This window comes from Budorcas taxicolor, chromosome 21 (genome assembly GCF_023091745.1).
Source record: "Budorcas taxicolor isolate Tak-1 chromosome 21, Takin1.1, whole genome shotgun sequence".
Classification (NCBI taxonomy): Eukaryota; Metazoa; Chordata; class Mammalia; order Artiodactyla; family Bovidae; genus Budorcas; species Budorcas taxicolor.
The window spans coordinates 33,131,487-33,147,849 of NC_068930.1; the positions used below are offsets into that span (position 1 = coordinate 33,131,487).

General features: G+C 49.7%; 1 protein-coding gene across 3 annotated transcripts in view; it reads left to right on the forward strand.

Annotated features, from left to right (window-relative positions):
- PCSK6 (proprotein convertase subtilisin/kexin type 6) overlaps nucleotides 1-4,398 on the forward strand; it is a 171,833-nt gene extending 167,435 nt beyond the window's left edge. For all 3 annotated transcript variants that reach the window (XM_052659403.1, XM_052659404.1, XM_052659405.1), the window contains 2 exons: nucleotides 1,705-1,817; nucleotides 3,062-4,398. In XM_052659403.1, the coding sequence (XP_052515363.1) occupies nucleotides 1,705-1,817; nucleotides 3,062-3,159 (211 nt within the window). In that variant the 3' untranslated portion in view covers nucleotides 3,160-4,398. The remainder of the gene's footprint in view (nucleotides 1-1,704; nucleotides 1,818-3,061) is intronic.
- Nucleotides 4,399-16,363: the final 11,965 nt, after the last annotated feature.

A 16,363-nucleotide genomic window follows, 5' to 3' on the forward strand; every position in this document is an offset into this window, starting at 1 on the left:
CTCTTTCTAGGGCAACAGCCCAGGGACTACATGTTCTGTAGTGATAACAGTCTCATTTGTCAGACACCCTGGACCCCTGGGGGTGCAGGGTGCTCCCACACTGTGAGGTCTCCCAGCCCCAGGAAAGCTCCTCCTGGGCTGCAGAGGCCAGAGCTCCCTGGGTGCTCTCCCCCATGGGAGATGAGGCTTTTAGCCTGGAGCGGGGTCCAGCACTGGGGCCCACACAGCAGGTCTCAGAGGTGCATCCCAGGAAGAGGCCTGCATGGAGCACCGAGGTGTTGGATGCTGGCATTGCAGAGAATTTCCTCCTCCTGACCCCCTGGCTCCGAAGACCCCTCCACATGGCCTTGGTCCCTGGCTCTGAAGACCCCTCTGTGTGGCTCCCCCAGGAGGACGGACTGCCTTGGTCCCCTGGCTCTTCAGGGCCTCTTCCCACTTGGGCAGCAGCAGCTCCCAGGGAACCTGGCTCTCCAAGACCCATGGTCCAGTGCCAGCCAGGCCCATTCCTGGAGAGGACGGATGGGCAGGTTCAGGGGGCAGGGCCCAGCCAGCTGGGCTGGAGCCTGAGCACTGAGGAAACCCATGAAGCTGAGGGACAGGGCTGAGAGTGAGAACTGTCCGCACTGAGTACTTCAGATGAGGTCTGGACACCCCGAGACTTAGGAAGAAGACCTGGAAGAGGAGTAAGAACCTCTCTGAAGACACAGCAACTCAGGGGGCAGGAGGTACTTGCCTGAGGGGTTGCTAGCCTTGCCTTCCCGGCCTTCCCAGCATACTCCCGCCCCAGCCCGGCCTCTCCGGGTTCACTGTTGGGGCAGGACGCGTGCAGGCCTCTGCCATCTGAGTGTCACCAGAGCAGCCTGAAGACACAGGTGGGTGGTGGTCCTGGCAGTTGGGGGCAGGCAGTGGGGCTGCAGTGGGTGCCACCCTGCAGAGGTGGAGGACACAGTCACAGAGATCTTTGGTGGTGAGGTAGTGGGTGGGGGGCTGACTGGAAGTGGCCACTGTCCCATGCAAGGAGCTGCCCCATGGGGCAGGCCCAGGCCTAGCTGAGCCGCCTCCTGCCCACCACCCTGCCTGCCTATCTGAGCCCGCTCCCGGGCCTGCTGGGCCTGCGGCACAGTGGGTCTGGGGAGACCTGGTGCCTGGAATGGAGCTAGACTGGAGAGGCAGCGGGCAGGCGAGGTCTGTGCGGGGCCCAGAGCAGGTCGGCATCAGCCAGCTCTCTTGAGGGGCCCGATGGTGAGCCCTGTAGGTTGGGCCAGCCGGCCAGTCTCCAGAATAGCTGCTTGACCCCAGTGCTGCAGCCCAGCCACAGCTGGATGCAGATGGACAAGACAGGTCCCAGCAAACCTGCTGGTGTGGCCCGAGGCCAGAGTGTGCTGACCCCCAAGGTCACGGCACTCCGATGGTAGTAGTCCTGGGCCCCATCTCTGGGACAGGACTGAGAGGGCACCCCCAGCCCTGTCCCCAGGGGTGAGGCCGACCTCACCGCAAAGGAGGCTGAGACTGATGGGCGGTGCCCCAGCGGCTCCTGGGTCCTGTTTGTCACACAGGTGACAGAGGTCAGACAGGAGGAGAGACCACCATGGGGGCAGGATTACTGCCAGGGGCACTGCAGGAGGGCTGGCAGGCTGGCCGGAGGGCCCTGGGAAGGGCCGGAGTGGTGGCGGCCCTCCTTATCGGGAACCCGTGTCCCCACAGGTGTGATGAGAGCTGCCTGAGCTGTGAAGGCTCCAGCAGGAACTGTAGCCGGTGTAAAGTGGGCTTCACACAGCTGGGGACCTCGTGCATCACCAACCACACGTGCAGCAACGGTGAGTGGGCATGGGCTGGACCCAAGCCCCTTGGCTGCCCGGCAAAAGAGAACAGGAGAGAGGGGCAGGGACCACAGGCTGTCCCTGGGGTGCCCCTTCCCTCCAGGCCCCTCACACTGACCAGAGAGGATCCAGCCACCACCCCGCTACTGTGGGTTTGTCCAACGAGTGACTCTTACGAATGATTTGGACGTGGTCCCCACTCTCACTCCAGTAGCCCCAGGTGGCTTGGGTGTGGTGGCATGCGTTAGGAGAGGCCCGCGTGTTCCACAGGAAGGATCCGTGTGTGTGCTGTGGGAGAGCCCTGGGCCTCTGGTCGACTGGGACGTGAGGATAGGTTGTGAAAGCGGAAACTCAAGAGACCAGGGTGGGGGTTCCAGGCAAGAGGAAGGGTTGACACAGAACTCTGGCCTGGAGACCAGGGCAGAGGCCATGGGCAGACATGCCGTGGTAAGGAGCCGCCGTGGCTCAGGAAGCATAGGGATGAGCAGCCCGAAGCTGTCTCTGGGCACTGAGAGCCTGCTGGTATGCTGGAGGGAGAGCTGCCAGCACCACAAGGTCCCTGAGCATGGAGCTGGCAGCTGCCTGGGCCTGGCAGAGTGTGAAGCCCCCAGAGAGAGCCCGGGCATGCCCTGCAGACCATGAGGTGGCCTCCTTGCCTTGGAGAATCGTGTTCCTTTAAGGCCAGGAAGCGCTTACTTCAGCCAGGAAGTGCTTACTTTAGGAAGCCACCTCCTCGGATGAGGTCGCAGCCCCAGAAAGTGAGGCTGTCCCTGCCCCATGAGTGCAGGTCCCCAGAGGCCAGCTGCCAGGGGAAGGGCTGGCCTTAGGGGCTTGGCTCTTCCGCTCCCTCAGCCATTCCCGGTGCCCTGATGAACCCCTTCCTCTCATCATCCCTCCTCCCCCACTGGGGCATCCCTGGCATCATGGAGCAGCCCCCACCCTGCCCCCGCCAAGTCTGACCCCGCTTTCTCCCACGTCCAGAAAGAGGAACAGTGACCACGGAGGGCTCCCCAAACAGCCCGGTGTCCCCAGACCCTGCCAACCCCCACGCCCCGAACCTGTCTCCTCCCCCACCCGCCCTCATCTCCAGGCTCAGCTCCAGCCCCGGCCTCACTGGGTTGGCCACCTGTCACCACGGGGGTAATGGCAGACGGCTGCCTTCCGGAGTGGGGAGCTGGGAGCACCCATGTCTAGCCCCCACATCTGACTTGTCCCTCCTTTTCTCCTTTGGGGGAACCCAGCTGATGAGATGTTCTGCGAGATGGTCAAATCCAACCGGCTCTGTGAACGGAAGCTCTTCATCCAGTTCTGCTGCCGCACGTGCCTCCTGGCCGGGTAGGGGCACCCGGCCCCCGCACAGGGCAGGGCCCCTCCCGTTGTCTGTCTGTCCGTCCACCTTTCTCCAGGCTGTCTGCCAGAGCCTGTTTCAGGGATGGCGCCCCCATCTGACAGCTTCGTCTCCCTAGGAGCAAGGTCCTTCCTGGCGACTCTGGGCACCCAGGCCAGGCGAGGACAGGGGGTGCCTGGAGGAGGTGTCCCGGGAGCGGTGATGCCCGCTCACACCCCCTCGCCGGCTGCTGCATTCTGGCCAAATCACAGCAGGAGCAGCATGCACTCTGGGGATCCGCAGCTCCTGAGACCATGCATTCACTGAATCTCCAAGACCAAAGCAGAAAGGCCAGCCACGTGGCCCTAAGCAGCACCCTCCTCCCCGTGCTTCCATGCCGCCCGAAGAGCCCTGGCTGTGCCCCACGAGAAAGGGCCTGGGGCGCACCTGCTTCTCTGCCAGCTGCCATCTGGGAGGTGGTTTGGTCAGACTCAACAGAACAGATCTGGGAGCGTAAAACCTGTGACCACTGGGGATGGAGCGTCTGTTTCTACATGGTCAGTGACTTCTGAAACCACAGCCATGGCTTAAAGTTACATCCCAGTGGGACGAGATGGAGAGACCCTCCTTCATCTACAGCCCTCGCTTCTGAGTGGGCCGAGGGCCCCGGGTCACCACATCCCATCTGCGCCTCTGCGAGTCTCATGGCCCGAATGGTCACCTCTACCTGATGGAAGGTAGCCCCAACAAGCAAGCAGTTCTTCCTACCAAGATGTAAGCCTGTCCATGAATTGCCGGTTGTCAGTCATTTCCCTTCCGTGGAGCTGCTCTGAAAGCCCGTGGGCCCTGCTTTTCAGGACACTTGTCTTAAGGTGGGCTCACCTGTGTCTGTGTTTGCTGTGAGCCTATCGACACAGTTGAATTTACTTCTGCCAAACCTGTGTGGGCATTTTATAAGCTACATGTTCTAATTTTTACCAATGTTAATTATTTTGACAAATATTTCATATATTTTCATTGATATGCACAGATCTGCTTGATGAAGTCCTTTTAATATGGGAATTAACATTTGCCTTAAATTTTCTCAAGCTCATTCTCCATTTTCTTCCTGCTCCCCTCTGTGACTGTAATGCCTTTGACAAGCCACTGGTGAGCTGGGGGGAGCCCAGCTGTTGTTGATTGAATCCACAACTCCGAAAAAGAAATTCACAAGGCAGACACGGTGTTAACCCTAAATTAATAAAAGAGTTAACATTCCATGGCAGAGGAGCCTGTGTTTCTTTCCAAGGCACAACATTTAAATGTGGGCACTGGCCAGTGTATGAGATGGCTTTACATGTGGTTTTATTGCAAGGTCTTGGAGCCTTAAATGATGCTACAGCTAAGCTGTGGGAGAATCACACAGCCCCAGCTCCAGGGTGTCATCAGGCAAACAGACCCAGTTCGGGCCAGAGGAGGGAGGGGCTGGATGTAGAGAGGCCTCCTTTCTGTCTCTGGGGAGCCCAGATACAGCCCAGCTGTATCTACAAGTGTCGTTTAGTTAGGTTGCAGCGCGTCTTCTGCATGGTGGCTGGAAGCCCCAGGCCCGTGGGCTCCACACTGCGGGGGTTTCACCCTGGCCTCTCTGTAGGTAGGGGTTGTCCTTACCAGGAGTCCTTTGGCTGCAGATAAAGGAAATCCACCACCAGGAACTGACTCAAGAAGAAACAAGTGCGTGAGGGCGTTGTTCTGGGATTCTAGGGCTGTCTCTGGATTTCAGGAGAGCTGCTGCTGGCCCTCGGGAGCCCATGTCCTCTGGACCCTCTCTGAGGGATTGAGGCACCTCCTCTCGCTGCACATGACGAGAGAAGTGACAGGCAGGACCGCCCACAGCTCCCGAGAAAACTGGTGCCAGGCCTGCCCCTTGGGGTTCTGAGCCTGCTGCGGGCCTGGGTCACCTGCCCCTCATCTGGGTTTGCCAGGTGCCCCCAGCTCTGCCCACAAGGACAGGCTTTCCAGTGGTGACTCTGTGGGTGGAGGTGGCGGCAGCTCTGGGGAAATGGGAAAGCGGCAAGGGGGTGGCATGGGGAGTGGTCATGCAACCTACCGCCCTCCACCACGAGCCAGAATTGACCTGAGTCGTCAGTGTGAGGCAAAAGGACGGACGAAGTGAGGTGTGTGCTTGGGAGTCAGTAGCCAGGACTGTCTGTGATTGAATTAAAATCAGAAGCTTGCTGAGGACCTCCAGGGCGAGGTGCCCTTACAGTCCCAAGAGCTGTTTGTCCACAGAGAGCATATGGTTTAACACATTCAGTTGCAACTGAACCAGAAACAAGTCCTGTTAGTCTCAAAGGACACCACCTACAAGAAGCCCACCAGGCAACCTTGGAGCACGTGTACCCTCCTGGCCATGGCTAGGCCAGCCTGTCCTGGGGTCGGCACTTGTTGTGTGGAGTTGAGAAGCTGCTCCCCAAATCCTAAGGACCCAGAAGCCCCTTGTTAAAAGGGTTTGAAAACTGACCACGTAGAATGCCTGTGTGCAGATGGCCTGACGTGAGGGTTGTGGGGGCCCTGCTGGGACAGGACATATCTGAGGATTTTGCTTCCTGTGATAGACGCATGAGGCACATCCTCTGAACCCATCCTGTCATAGACCGCAGCTTGTAGAGCTGACGGGACCTGGCTCAGGCTGACTTGGGCCAGGCTGTTCCATCATGTGCCTAGGAGGGAGGCTGGCTCTCGCAGGGAGATGGTCACTTCAGCAGCTGGCCGGATGCAGCTATGGTGCCTTCACTTTAAACTGTCTTCATTCCTGGTGGGTGACATTTTTCTGACTTTGTCCCCTAATTTAAGGCTCCATGGTGGTCCCCAGTTGCAGGTCCCCATCCTCCCAGGCCACAGATGACAGCATACCTCGTATCTCTTCACAGGGCTGGGAAGAACTGCACTTCCTATAGGAAATGCACTGATAACAAATGGGGGCTGGACGGAGCCTTAAGAACAAAGAAGGCAACATACTATAGGCATGGCCAATATAGGATGCTCTTGAGGTTGGGAAACTGCCACTCATTACATTGAGATCATTGATCATATGTCTGGAGGGGGCTCTAACCCTGCAAGCTCAGACCCGGGGCCCTGGGAGTAGGTGAGGGACGGTTTAGATCACAGGATGGACAAAGGAGGAGTTGGAAAAGTGAAGTAAAAGGAAGGATATTTTTTTTTAAATTTATTTTAATTGGAGCCTAATTACTTTACAATATTGTGGTGGTTTTTGCCATACATTCACATGAATCAGCCATGGCTGTACATGTGTTCCCCATCCTGACCTTCCCTCCCACCTTCCTCCCCATCCCATCCCTCAGGGTCATCCCAGTGCACCAGCCCTGAGCACCCTGTCTCATGCATCGAACCTGGACTGGTGATCTATTTCACATATGATAATATACATGTTTCAATGCTATTCTCTCAAATCATTCCACCCTCACCTTCTCCCACAGAGTCCAAAAGTCTGTTCTTTACATCTGTGTCTCTTTTGCTGTCTTGCATACAGGGTTATCGTTACCATCTTTCTAAATTCCATACATTTGTGTTAGTATACTGTATTGGTGTTTTTCTTTCTGACTTACTTCTCTCTCTATTATAGGCTCCAGTTTCATCCACCTCATTAGAACTGATTCAAATGCATTCTTTTTAATAGCTGAGTAATATTCCATTGTGTGTATGTACCACAGCTTTCTTATCCATTCATCTGCCGATGGACATCTAGGTTGCCTCCACGTCCTGGCTATTGTAAACAGTGCTGCAATGAGAGATACACGTGCCTCTTTCAATTCTGGTTTCCTCAGTATGCATGCCCAGCAGTGGGATTGCTGTGTTGTATGGCAGTTCTCTATTTCCAGTTTTTTAAGGAATCTCCACACTATTCTCCATGGTGGCTGTACTAGTTTGCATTCCCACCAACAGTGTAAGAGGGTTTCCTTTTCTCCACACCCTCTCCAGCATTTATTGCTTGTAGACTTTTGGATCGCAGCCATTCTGACTGGCGTGAAATGGTACCTCATTGTGGTTTTGATTTGCATTTCTCTGATAATGAGTGATGTTGAGCATCTTTTCATGTGTTTGTTAGCCATTTGTATGTCTTTTTTGGAGAAATGTCTATTTAGTTCTTTGGCCCATTTTTTGATTGGGTTGCTTATTTTTCTGGAATTGAGCAGCAGGAGTTGCTTGTGTATTTTTGAGATTAATTCTTTGTCAGTTGCTTCATTTGCTATTATTTTCTCCCATTCTGAAGACTGTCTTTCTCCTTGCTTATAATTTCCTTTGTTGTGCAGAAGCTTTTAAGTTTAATTAGATCCCATTTGTTTATTTTTTCTTTTATTTCCATTACTCTGGAAGGTGGGTCATAAAGGATCCTCCTATGATGTACATCAGAGTGTTTTGCCTATGTTTTCCTCTAGGAGTTTTATAGTTTCTGGTCTTACATTTAGATCTTTACTCCATTTTGAGTTTATTTTTGTGTATGGTGTTAGAAAGTGTTCCAGTTTCATTCTTTTACAAGTGGTTGACCAGTTTTCCCAGCACCACTTGGTAAAGAGATTGTCTTTTCTCCATTGTATATTCTTGCCTCCTTTGTCAAAGATAAGGTGCCCATAGGTGCATGGATTGATCTCTGGGCTTTCTATTTTGTTCCATTGATCTCTGTTTCTGTCTTTGTGCCAGTACCATACCGTCTTGGTGACTGTTGCTTTGTAGTATAGCCTGAAGTCAGGCAGGTTGATTCCTCCAGTAGGAAGGATATTTTAAGAGGAACATGCAGGGGCTATGGAAAGTACCGTCCTAGGTGGCGCTAATGATAAAGAACCTGCCTACCAATGCAGAAGATGCAAGGGACATGGTTTGATCCCTGGATCAGGAAGATCCCCTGGAGGAGGAAATGGCAACCCACTCCAGTATTCTTGTCTGGAGAATCCCACGAACAGAGAAGCCTGGTGAGCACTAGTCCATACGGTCGCAAAGTGTCAGACATGACTGAAGTGACTTGGCACGCACATAGCACACATGGGGAGTATACATTACAAAGCCAAGTCTTTCTCACGCATCATGAGGTTCAGCCCAGCAGGCGGAGAGGCGGCTGGCTGGGCTGATAGTCCTGGGAAAGGAGGAGTTTACATCCTGTCCAAGCCTTTTTCTGCTGCTTTCCTTCTTGAGCCCAGGCTTTGTCCTTTCTGCTGGTTGCCTCAGGCTGGTCCTGACCCTTCTCAGAGGCTTGTCTGTGCACAGAACAACACCAACACCACCACGTAGTACAACAGCTCCCACCACCAAAAGCTACCCCGACGTACCAGGGGCACTAAGTGTGGTCAGAGATCTCCTGAACTTTCTGTCCAGCAGACAGCAACCAGAGTGCCCAGAGCAGAGAATGTTGCAAGCACAGTGGTTCTACCGTGGGGGTGATTTCTGTCTCCCTGGGGACACCTGGCAATCTCTGGAGACAACTGGAGTCACGACTAGAGGGATGTATTGGCATCCAGTGGGCAGAGGCCAGGGATGCTGCTTCTGCTTTATGTTTTGGTGTTTTGGCTACTAACCATGTGGGATCCTAGCTCCCCAACCAGGACTCAGCCCACACCCCTTGCATTGGAAAGCAAAGTCTTAGCCACTGGACCCCAGGGATGCCGCTAAACATTGTGCAATGCACAAGACAGTCCTCACAACAAAGAATTATCCGGTCCCCAGAGGTAAACAGTGCCGAGGCTGAAAAAACCCTAGTCAAGAGAAACGAGATCAAGAAAATCTATTCTCAACCTTCTGCATGTGTGGTTACTCAGTTGTGTCCAACTCTTTGCGACCCCATAGACTGTAACCCACCAGGCTCCTCTGTCCATGGGATTTCCCAGGCAAGAATACTGGAGCGGGTTACCATTTCCTACTCCAAGGGATCTTCCCGACCTAGGGATCAAACCCGTGTCTCCTGTGTCTCCTGCACTGGCAGCCAGATTCTTTACCACTGAGCTACCTGGGAAGCCCTTCCTAGACAAACCCTAAAATGAATCAAACCAGCTATAGTTGGATTTATGTCTCTGTTCATGTGTTGAAGCAAGGGAAACCCATGCCACTTTACTATTTTAAAGTAAAGAAATAAACCCTTTTGTTTTTAGTTTAATAGGAGAAAGGCTTGTTTAGCTGAGCAATTCCAGCTGAGCTATTTAAAATCCTACAAGATGATGCTATTAAAATGCTACACACAAAATGCCAGCAAATTTGGGAAACTCAGCAGTGGCCACAGGACTAGAAAAGGTCAGTTTTCATTCCAATCCCAAAGAAAGGCAATTCCAAAGAATATTCAGACTACCGCACAATTGTACTCATTTCACATGCTAGCAAGGTTATGCTCAAAATCCTTCAAGGCAGGCTTCAGAAGTATGTGAACTGAGAACTTCTAGATGTTCAAGCTGTATTTAGAAAGACAGAGGAACCAGAAATCAAATTGCTAGCATCTGTCGGATCACAGAGGAAGGAAGGGAGTTCCAGAAAAACATCTGCTTCATTGAGTGTGCCAAAGCCTTTGCCTGTGTGGTTCACAATAAACTGTAGAAAATTCTGAAAGAGATGGAAATACCAGACCACCTGGCCTGCCTCTTGAGAAACCTATATGCAGGTCAGGAAGCAACAGTTAGAACTGGACATGGAACAACAGACTGATTCCAAATCGGGAAAGGAGTATGTCAAGGCTGTATATTGTTACCCTGCTTATTTAACTAATATACAGACTACATCATGCAAAATGCCAGCCTGGATGAAGCACAAGCTGGAATCAGGATTGCCAGGAGAAATAGCAACAACCTCAGATATGCAGATAACACCATCCTCATGGCAGAAAGTAAAGAGGAACTAAAGAGCCTCTTGAGGAAAATGAAAGAGAAGAGTGAAAAAGCAGGCTTAAAACTCAACATTCAAAAAATGAAGATCATGGTATCTGGTCCCATCACTTTATGGCAAATAGATGGGGAAACAATGGAAACAGTGAGAGACTTTGTTTTCTTGGGCTCCAAAATCACTGCAGATGGTGACTGCAGCCATGAAATTAAAAGACGCTTGCTCCTTGGAAGAAAAGTTATGACAAACCTAGACTGTATTAACAAACAGACTCCACTTTGCCAACAAAGGTCGGTATAATCAGAGCTATGGTTTTTCTAGTAGTCATGTATGGATGTGAGAGGTGGACCATAAAGAAGGCTGAGCACTGAAGAATTGATGCTTTTGAACTGTGGTACTGGAGAAGACTTGAGAGTCCCTTGGACATCAAGGACATCAAACCAATCAATCCTAAAGGAAATCAACCCTGAATATTCATTGGAAGGATTGATGCTACAGTTGAAGCTCCTATATGCTGTCTACCAGATGCAAAGAGCCAACTCATTGGAAAATACCCTGATGCTGGGAAAGACTGAAGGCAAAAGGAGAAGCGGGCGGCAGAGGATAAGATGGTTAGATTGCATCACAGACTCAATGGACATGAGTTTGAGCAAACTTCGGGAGATAGCGAAGGACAGGGAAGTGTGCTGCTGTTCATGGGGTCACAGAGTCAGATAGGACTTAGCAACTGAACAGCAGGGCTTGTCAAATCAACTCTCTGACCTAAGGACTCCACCTGGTGGTTCTCTCTGGAATGAAGTGAAGTTTACATTGATTCTTTTTTATTTTGAAAGAAACACAAAGCAAAATTTCAGAACAGTTGAACAATTTGAAAACAAATTACTGACACACTACCCTCAGTTCAGTTCAGTCGCTCAGTCGTGTCCGACTCTGCGACCCCATGAACTGCAGCATGCCAGGCCGCCATGTCCATCACCAACTCCCGGAGTCCACTCAAACTCATGTGCGCTGAGTCAGTGATGCCATCCAACCATCTTATCCTCTCTCGTCCCCTTCTCCTCCTGCCCTCAATCTGTCCCAGCATTAGGGTCTTTTCCAATGAGTCAGCTGTTCGCATCAGGTGGCCAAAGTATTGGAGTTTCAGCTTCAACATCAGTCCTTCCAATGAACACCCAGGACTGATCTCCTTTAGGGTGAACTGGTTGGATCTCCTCGCAGTCCAAGGGACTCTCAAGAGTCTTCTCCAACACCACAGTTCAAAAGCATCAATCCTTCAGTGCTCAGCTTTCTTTATAGTCCAACTCTCACATCCATACATGACTACTGGAAAAAGCATAGCCTTAACTAGAAGGACCTTTGCTGGCAAAGTAATGTCTCTGCTTTTTAATATGCTGTCTAGGTTGGTCATAACTTTCCTTCCAAGGAGTAAGCATCTTTTAATTTCATGGCTTCAATCACCATCTGCAGTGATTTTGGAGCCCAGAAAAATAAAGTCAGCCACTCTTTCCACTGTTTCCCCATCTATTTGTCATTAAGTGATGAGACCAGATGCTGTGATCTTAGTTTTCTGAATGTTGAACTTTAAGCCAACTTTTTCACTCTCCTCTTTCACTTTCATCAAGAGGCTCTTTAGGTCTTCTTCACTTTCTGCCATAAGGGTGGTGTTATCTGCATATCTGAGGTTACCCTACCACCCCCTAAACACTTTAGATCATTTCCTATCAACAAGTATCTTCTCCTACATAACCATGGGAATCAGAAAGTTGATACTGATACATTTCTACTGCCCATCCTCTGACTGGATTCACCTCTTGCTAGCTGTCCTGATAATGCCCTTAGCACAAGGGTCCAGTTTACATCATACTCTGCACATACTCATCATGGCTCTCATCTCCTTCAGTTTAGAATAGTTCCTTGGTTCTTTGACTTTCGTGACCCTGAACATTTTCAAGATGACCAGCCCTCAGCCTAAGTCCTGAAGGACTTACAGGCTGTCCTTCAGTGTGTGCTTGTCTGAGGTTTCCTCACATTGCCATTCAGGTCAAGCATCTTTGACATGAATCTGTCAGAGCAATGCTGTGTTCTTCTTATTGCATCCTAGTAGGTGATACAGGACTTTGATTTATTTCATTATGGGTGACGTTATCTTTGATCACTTGAAGAGGATTCCCCCTCCCTGGGCTATGAAGCAGAAAATGTTTTCCTGTCCCAGACCTACATGACCATAGTAAAACTGCCCCCATCCCCTGCCCAGAGGAGAACAAAAGATGCTGTCAATGGGTAGAGCTTCCTGAGGTAAGAACTTCTCCTTTCGCTGATGTCTCTTCTTGAATTGGACCTTTTGGAAGCTCATTTCTTCTGCAAAATGGAAGAGGCAGTCACATTTTCTATCCATTTGATTCAAATTACAGCCCAAATTATGATTTGGTGATCTGGGGACTAAGATGTTTTCTTAGACCAAACTGGATTACAGGGAGGATGTTCTGTGTGTTAGTTGCTCAGTCATGTCTCACTCTTTGTGACCCCATGGACTGTAGCTCCAGCAGGCTCCTCTGTCCATGGAATTCTCCAGGCATAAATACTGGAGTGGGTTGTCATTTCCTTCTCCAGCGGATCTTCCCAACCCAGAGATTGAACCTGTGTAGTCCTGCATTGTAGGCATAAGGACAGTATTCCTGCTACCTGTGAGGTTTTTGTATTTAAGCAGTTTAAACCCCCCTTCCCAAGAGTGAAAGGTAAGCCACAGAATATACTTATACCTAGAATATATATAATAAATTCCATAATGAACTGTTTAAAAAGCAGAGAACCCAATAGAAACAAATGGGTGAAAGACTTGAATGGGCATTTTGCAAAAATTATCAGAATGCAGCACAGGAAAAAATCCTCAACTTCATGGTAGCTCAGTAGTAAAGAATCTGCCTGCAATGCAGGGGACAAGGGTTCGATCCCTGGGTCAGGATGATGCCCTAGAGAAGGAAATGGGAACCCACTCCTGTATTCTTGCCTGGGAAATCCCATGGACAGAGGAGCCTGGAGGACTACAGTCCATGGGGTCACAAAGAGTCAGACATGACTGAGTAACTCAACAACAACAACATTAGTTATTGAAGAAAAGCAAATCAAAAAAATTTTTATTTTGCCAAATTTAAACTTAAGTTGAAGAAAGTAGGTAACGCCACTAAACCATTCAGGTAAGACCTAAATCAGATCCCTTATGATTATACACTGGAAGTGAGAAATAGATTCAAGGGATTAGATCTGATAAAAAAAAGTGCCTGAAGAACCATGAATGGAGGTTCATGACATTGTACAGGAGGCAGGGATCAAGACCATCCCCAAGAAAAAGAAATGCAAAAAGCAAACTGTTTGTCTTAAAGTGAAAGTGAAAGTGAAGTCTCTCAGTTGTGTCTGACTCTTTGCGACCTCATGGACTGTAGCCTACCAGGCTCCTCTGTCCATGGGATTTTCCAGGCAATAGTACTGGAGTGGATTGCCATTTCCTTCTCTAGGGGATCTTCCTGACCGAGGGATTGAACCTAGGTCTTCCGCATTGTAGACAGACGCTTTACTGTCTGAGCCACCAGGGAGGAGGCCTTAAAAATAGCTGTGAAAAGAAGAGAAGCAAAAGGCAAAGGAGAAAAGGAAAGATTTACCCATTTGAATGCAGAGTTCCAAAGAACCACAAGGAGAGATAAGAAAGCCTTCCTAAGTGATCAATGCAAAGAAATAGAGGAAAACAATAGAATGGAAGACTAGAAATCTCTTCAAGAAAATTAGAGATACCAAGGGAACACTTCATGCAAAGATAGGCACAATAAAGGACAGAAATGGTACAGACCTAATAGAAGCAGAAGATATTAAGAAGAGGTAGCAAGAATACACGAAAAACTATACAAAAAAAAATTTTCATGACCCAGATAATCATGAGGGTGTGATCACTCACCTAGAGCCAGACATCCTGGAATTCAAAGTCAAATGGGCCTTGGGAAGCATCACTATGAACAAAGCTAGTGGAGGTAATGGAATTCCAGTTAAGCTATTTTCCTAAAAGATGATGCTGTGAAAGTGCTGCACTCAGTATGCCAGCAAATTTGGAAAACTCAGCAGTGGCCACAGGACTGGAAGAGGTCAGTTTTCATTCCAATCCCAAAGAAAGGCAATTCCAAAGAATATTCAGACTACTGCACAATTGTACTCATCTCACACGCTACCATCTTGCCTGGAGAATCCCAGGGATGGCGGAGCCTGGTGGGCTGCAGTCTATGAGGTCGCAGAGTCGGACACGACTGAAGTGACTTAGCAGCAGCAGCAGCAGCACATGCTAGTAAAGTAATGCTCAAAATTCTCCAAGCCAGGCTTCAGCAATACGTGAACCGTGAACTTCCAGATGTTCAAGCTGGTTTTAGAAAAGTCAGAGGAACCAGAGATCAAATTGCCAACATCCGTTGGATTATCAAAAAAGCAAGAGAGTTCCAGAAAAATATCTACTTCTGATTTATTGACTATGCCAAAGCCTTTGTGTGGATCACAACAAACTGTGATCTTCTTAAAGAGATGGGAATACCAGACCACCTGACCTGCCTCCTGAGATATCTGTATGCTGGTCAAGAAGCAACAGTTAGAACTGGACATGAAACAACAGACTGATTCCAAATTGGGAAAGGAGTACGTCAAGGCTGTATATTGTCACCCTGCTTATTTAACTTATATGCAGAGTACATCATGAGAAATGCTGGGCTGGATGAAGCACAAGCTGGAATCAAGATTGCCAGGAGAAATATCAATAACCTCAGATACACAGATGACACCACCGTTATGGCAGAAAGTGAAGAGGAACTAAAGAGCCTCTTGATGAAAGTGAAAGAGGAGAGTGAAAAAGTTGGCTTAAAGCTCAACATTCAGAAAACTAAGGTCATGCATCCGGTCCCATCACTTCATGGCAAATAGATGGGGAAACAGTGAAAACAGTGACAGATTTTACTTTTTGGGCCTCCAAAATCACTGCAGATGGTGACTGTAGCCATGAAATTAAAAGACACCTGCTCCTTGGAAGAAAAGTTATGACCAACCTAGACAGCATATTAAAAAGCAGAGACATTACTTTGCCAACAAAGGTCTGTCTACTCAAAGCTATGGTTTTTCCAGGACTCATGTATGGATGTGAGAGTTGGACTATAAACAAAGCTGAGCACTGAAGAATTGATGCTTTTGAACTGTGGTGTTGGAGAAGACTCTTGAGAGTCCCTTGGATATAGCAAGGAGATCCAACCAATCCATCCTAAAGGAAATCAGTCTTGAAAATTCATTGGAAGGACTGATGTTGAAGCTGAAACTCCAATACTTTAGCCACCTGATGTGAAGAACTGACTCATTGGAAAAGACCCTAATGCTGGGAAAGATTGAAGGGGGGAGGAGAAGGAGATGACAGAGGATAAGATGGTCGGATGGCATCACCGACTCAGTGGACATGAGTCTGAGTAAACTCCAGCAGTTGGTGATGTACAGGGAGGCGAGGTGCTGCAGTCCATGCGGTCGCAGAGAGTCAGGCACGACTGAGCGACTGAACTGAATTGAAAGCAAAGCATTAGTGCAATACCACCAGAGGCCCACCGGAATCGCTAAAATTATAAAGACTGACAGGGCCAGTGAAGCTGACATTGGAAGTGATGGAAACCATTATACACCACGAGAGTGTGGAAATGATTTCAGCTTCTTGGCAGTAATGGTCAGGCATCATTTATTGATGATGCCGCACCCCGTGTCCCGTTAGCTCCACTCCTGGGGAATCCAGGCGCAGCTGCATCAAGTTCATGCAGAGGAAGATTCACAACAGCGTTTCGGAGAATCGCCGGAACTGGAGCAACCGGCGCAACCAGAGGGTAAGGTGAGAAGCAAAATGGGTATGTTATGGTATGAGAGGTGCAATGGAATTGCATACAGTAGCAAGTAAACAAAGCACTGCTGCCTCCAACTGGATGGATTCCAGGCAGGACACAACGCCGAAGAAACCAGGCCCAGAAGCGGACTGCACGCGTCTCTATGAAAAGCAAACAAAACGAATCTGTGGTGTGGGATTCGCGGCTGCCTTTGGGGGCGGGTTGGGAAGGTGGGTGTGGGAGGTAGTTTCCGAATAGTGTTTCTTCAGGTGTGCTCTCGCTGTTGCAGACCTCTGATCTGCGCACTTTCCTGCGTGTCAGCCTTCAGCAAGAACATCTTAACTCTCCAGCGGCAGCGGTGGTGGTTTAGTTGCTCAGTAGTGTCCGACTCTCGAGACCCTGTGGACTGTAGACTGCCAGTTTCCTCTGTCCGTGGGATTCTCCAGGCAGGAATACTGGAGTGGTTGCCATTTCCTCCTCCA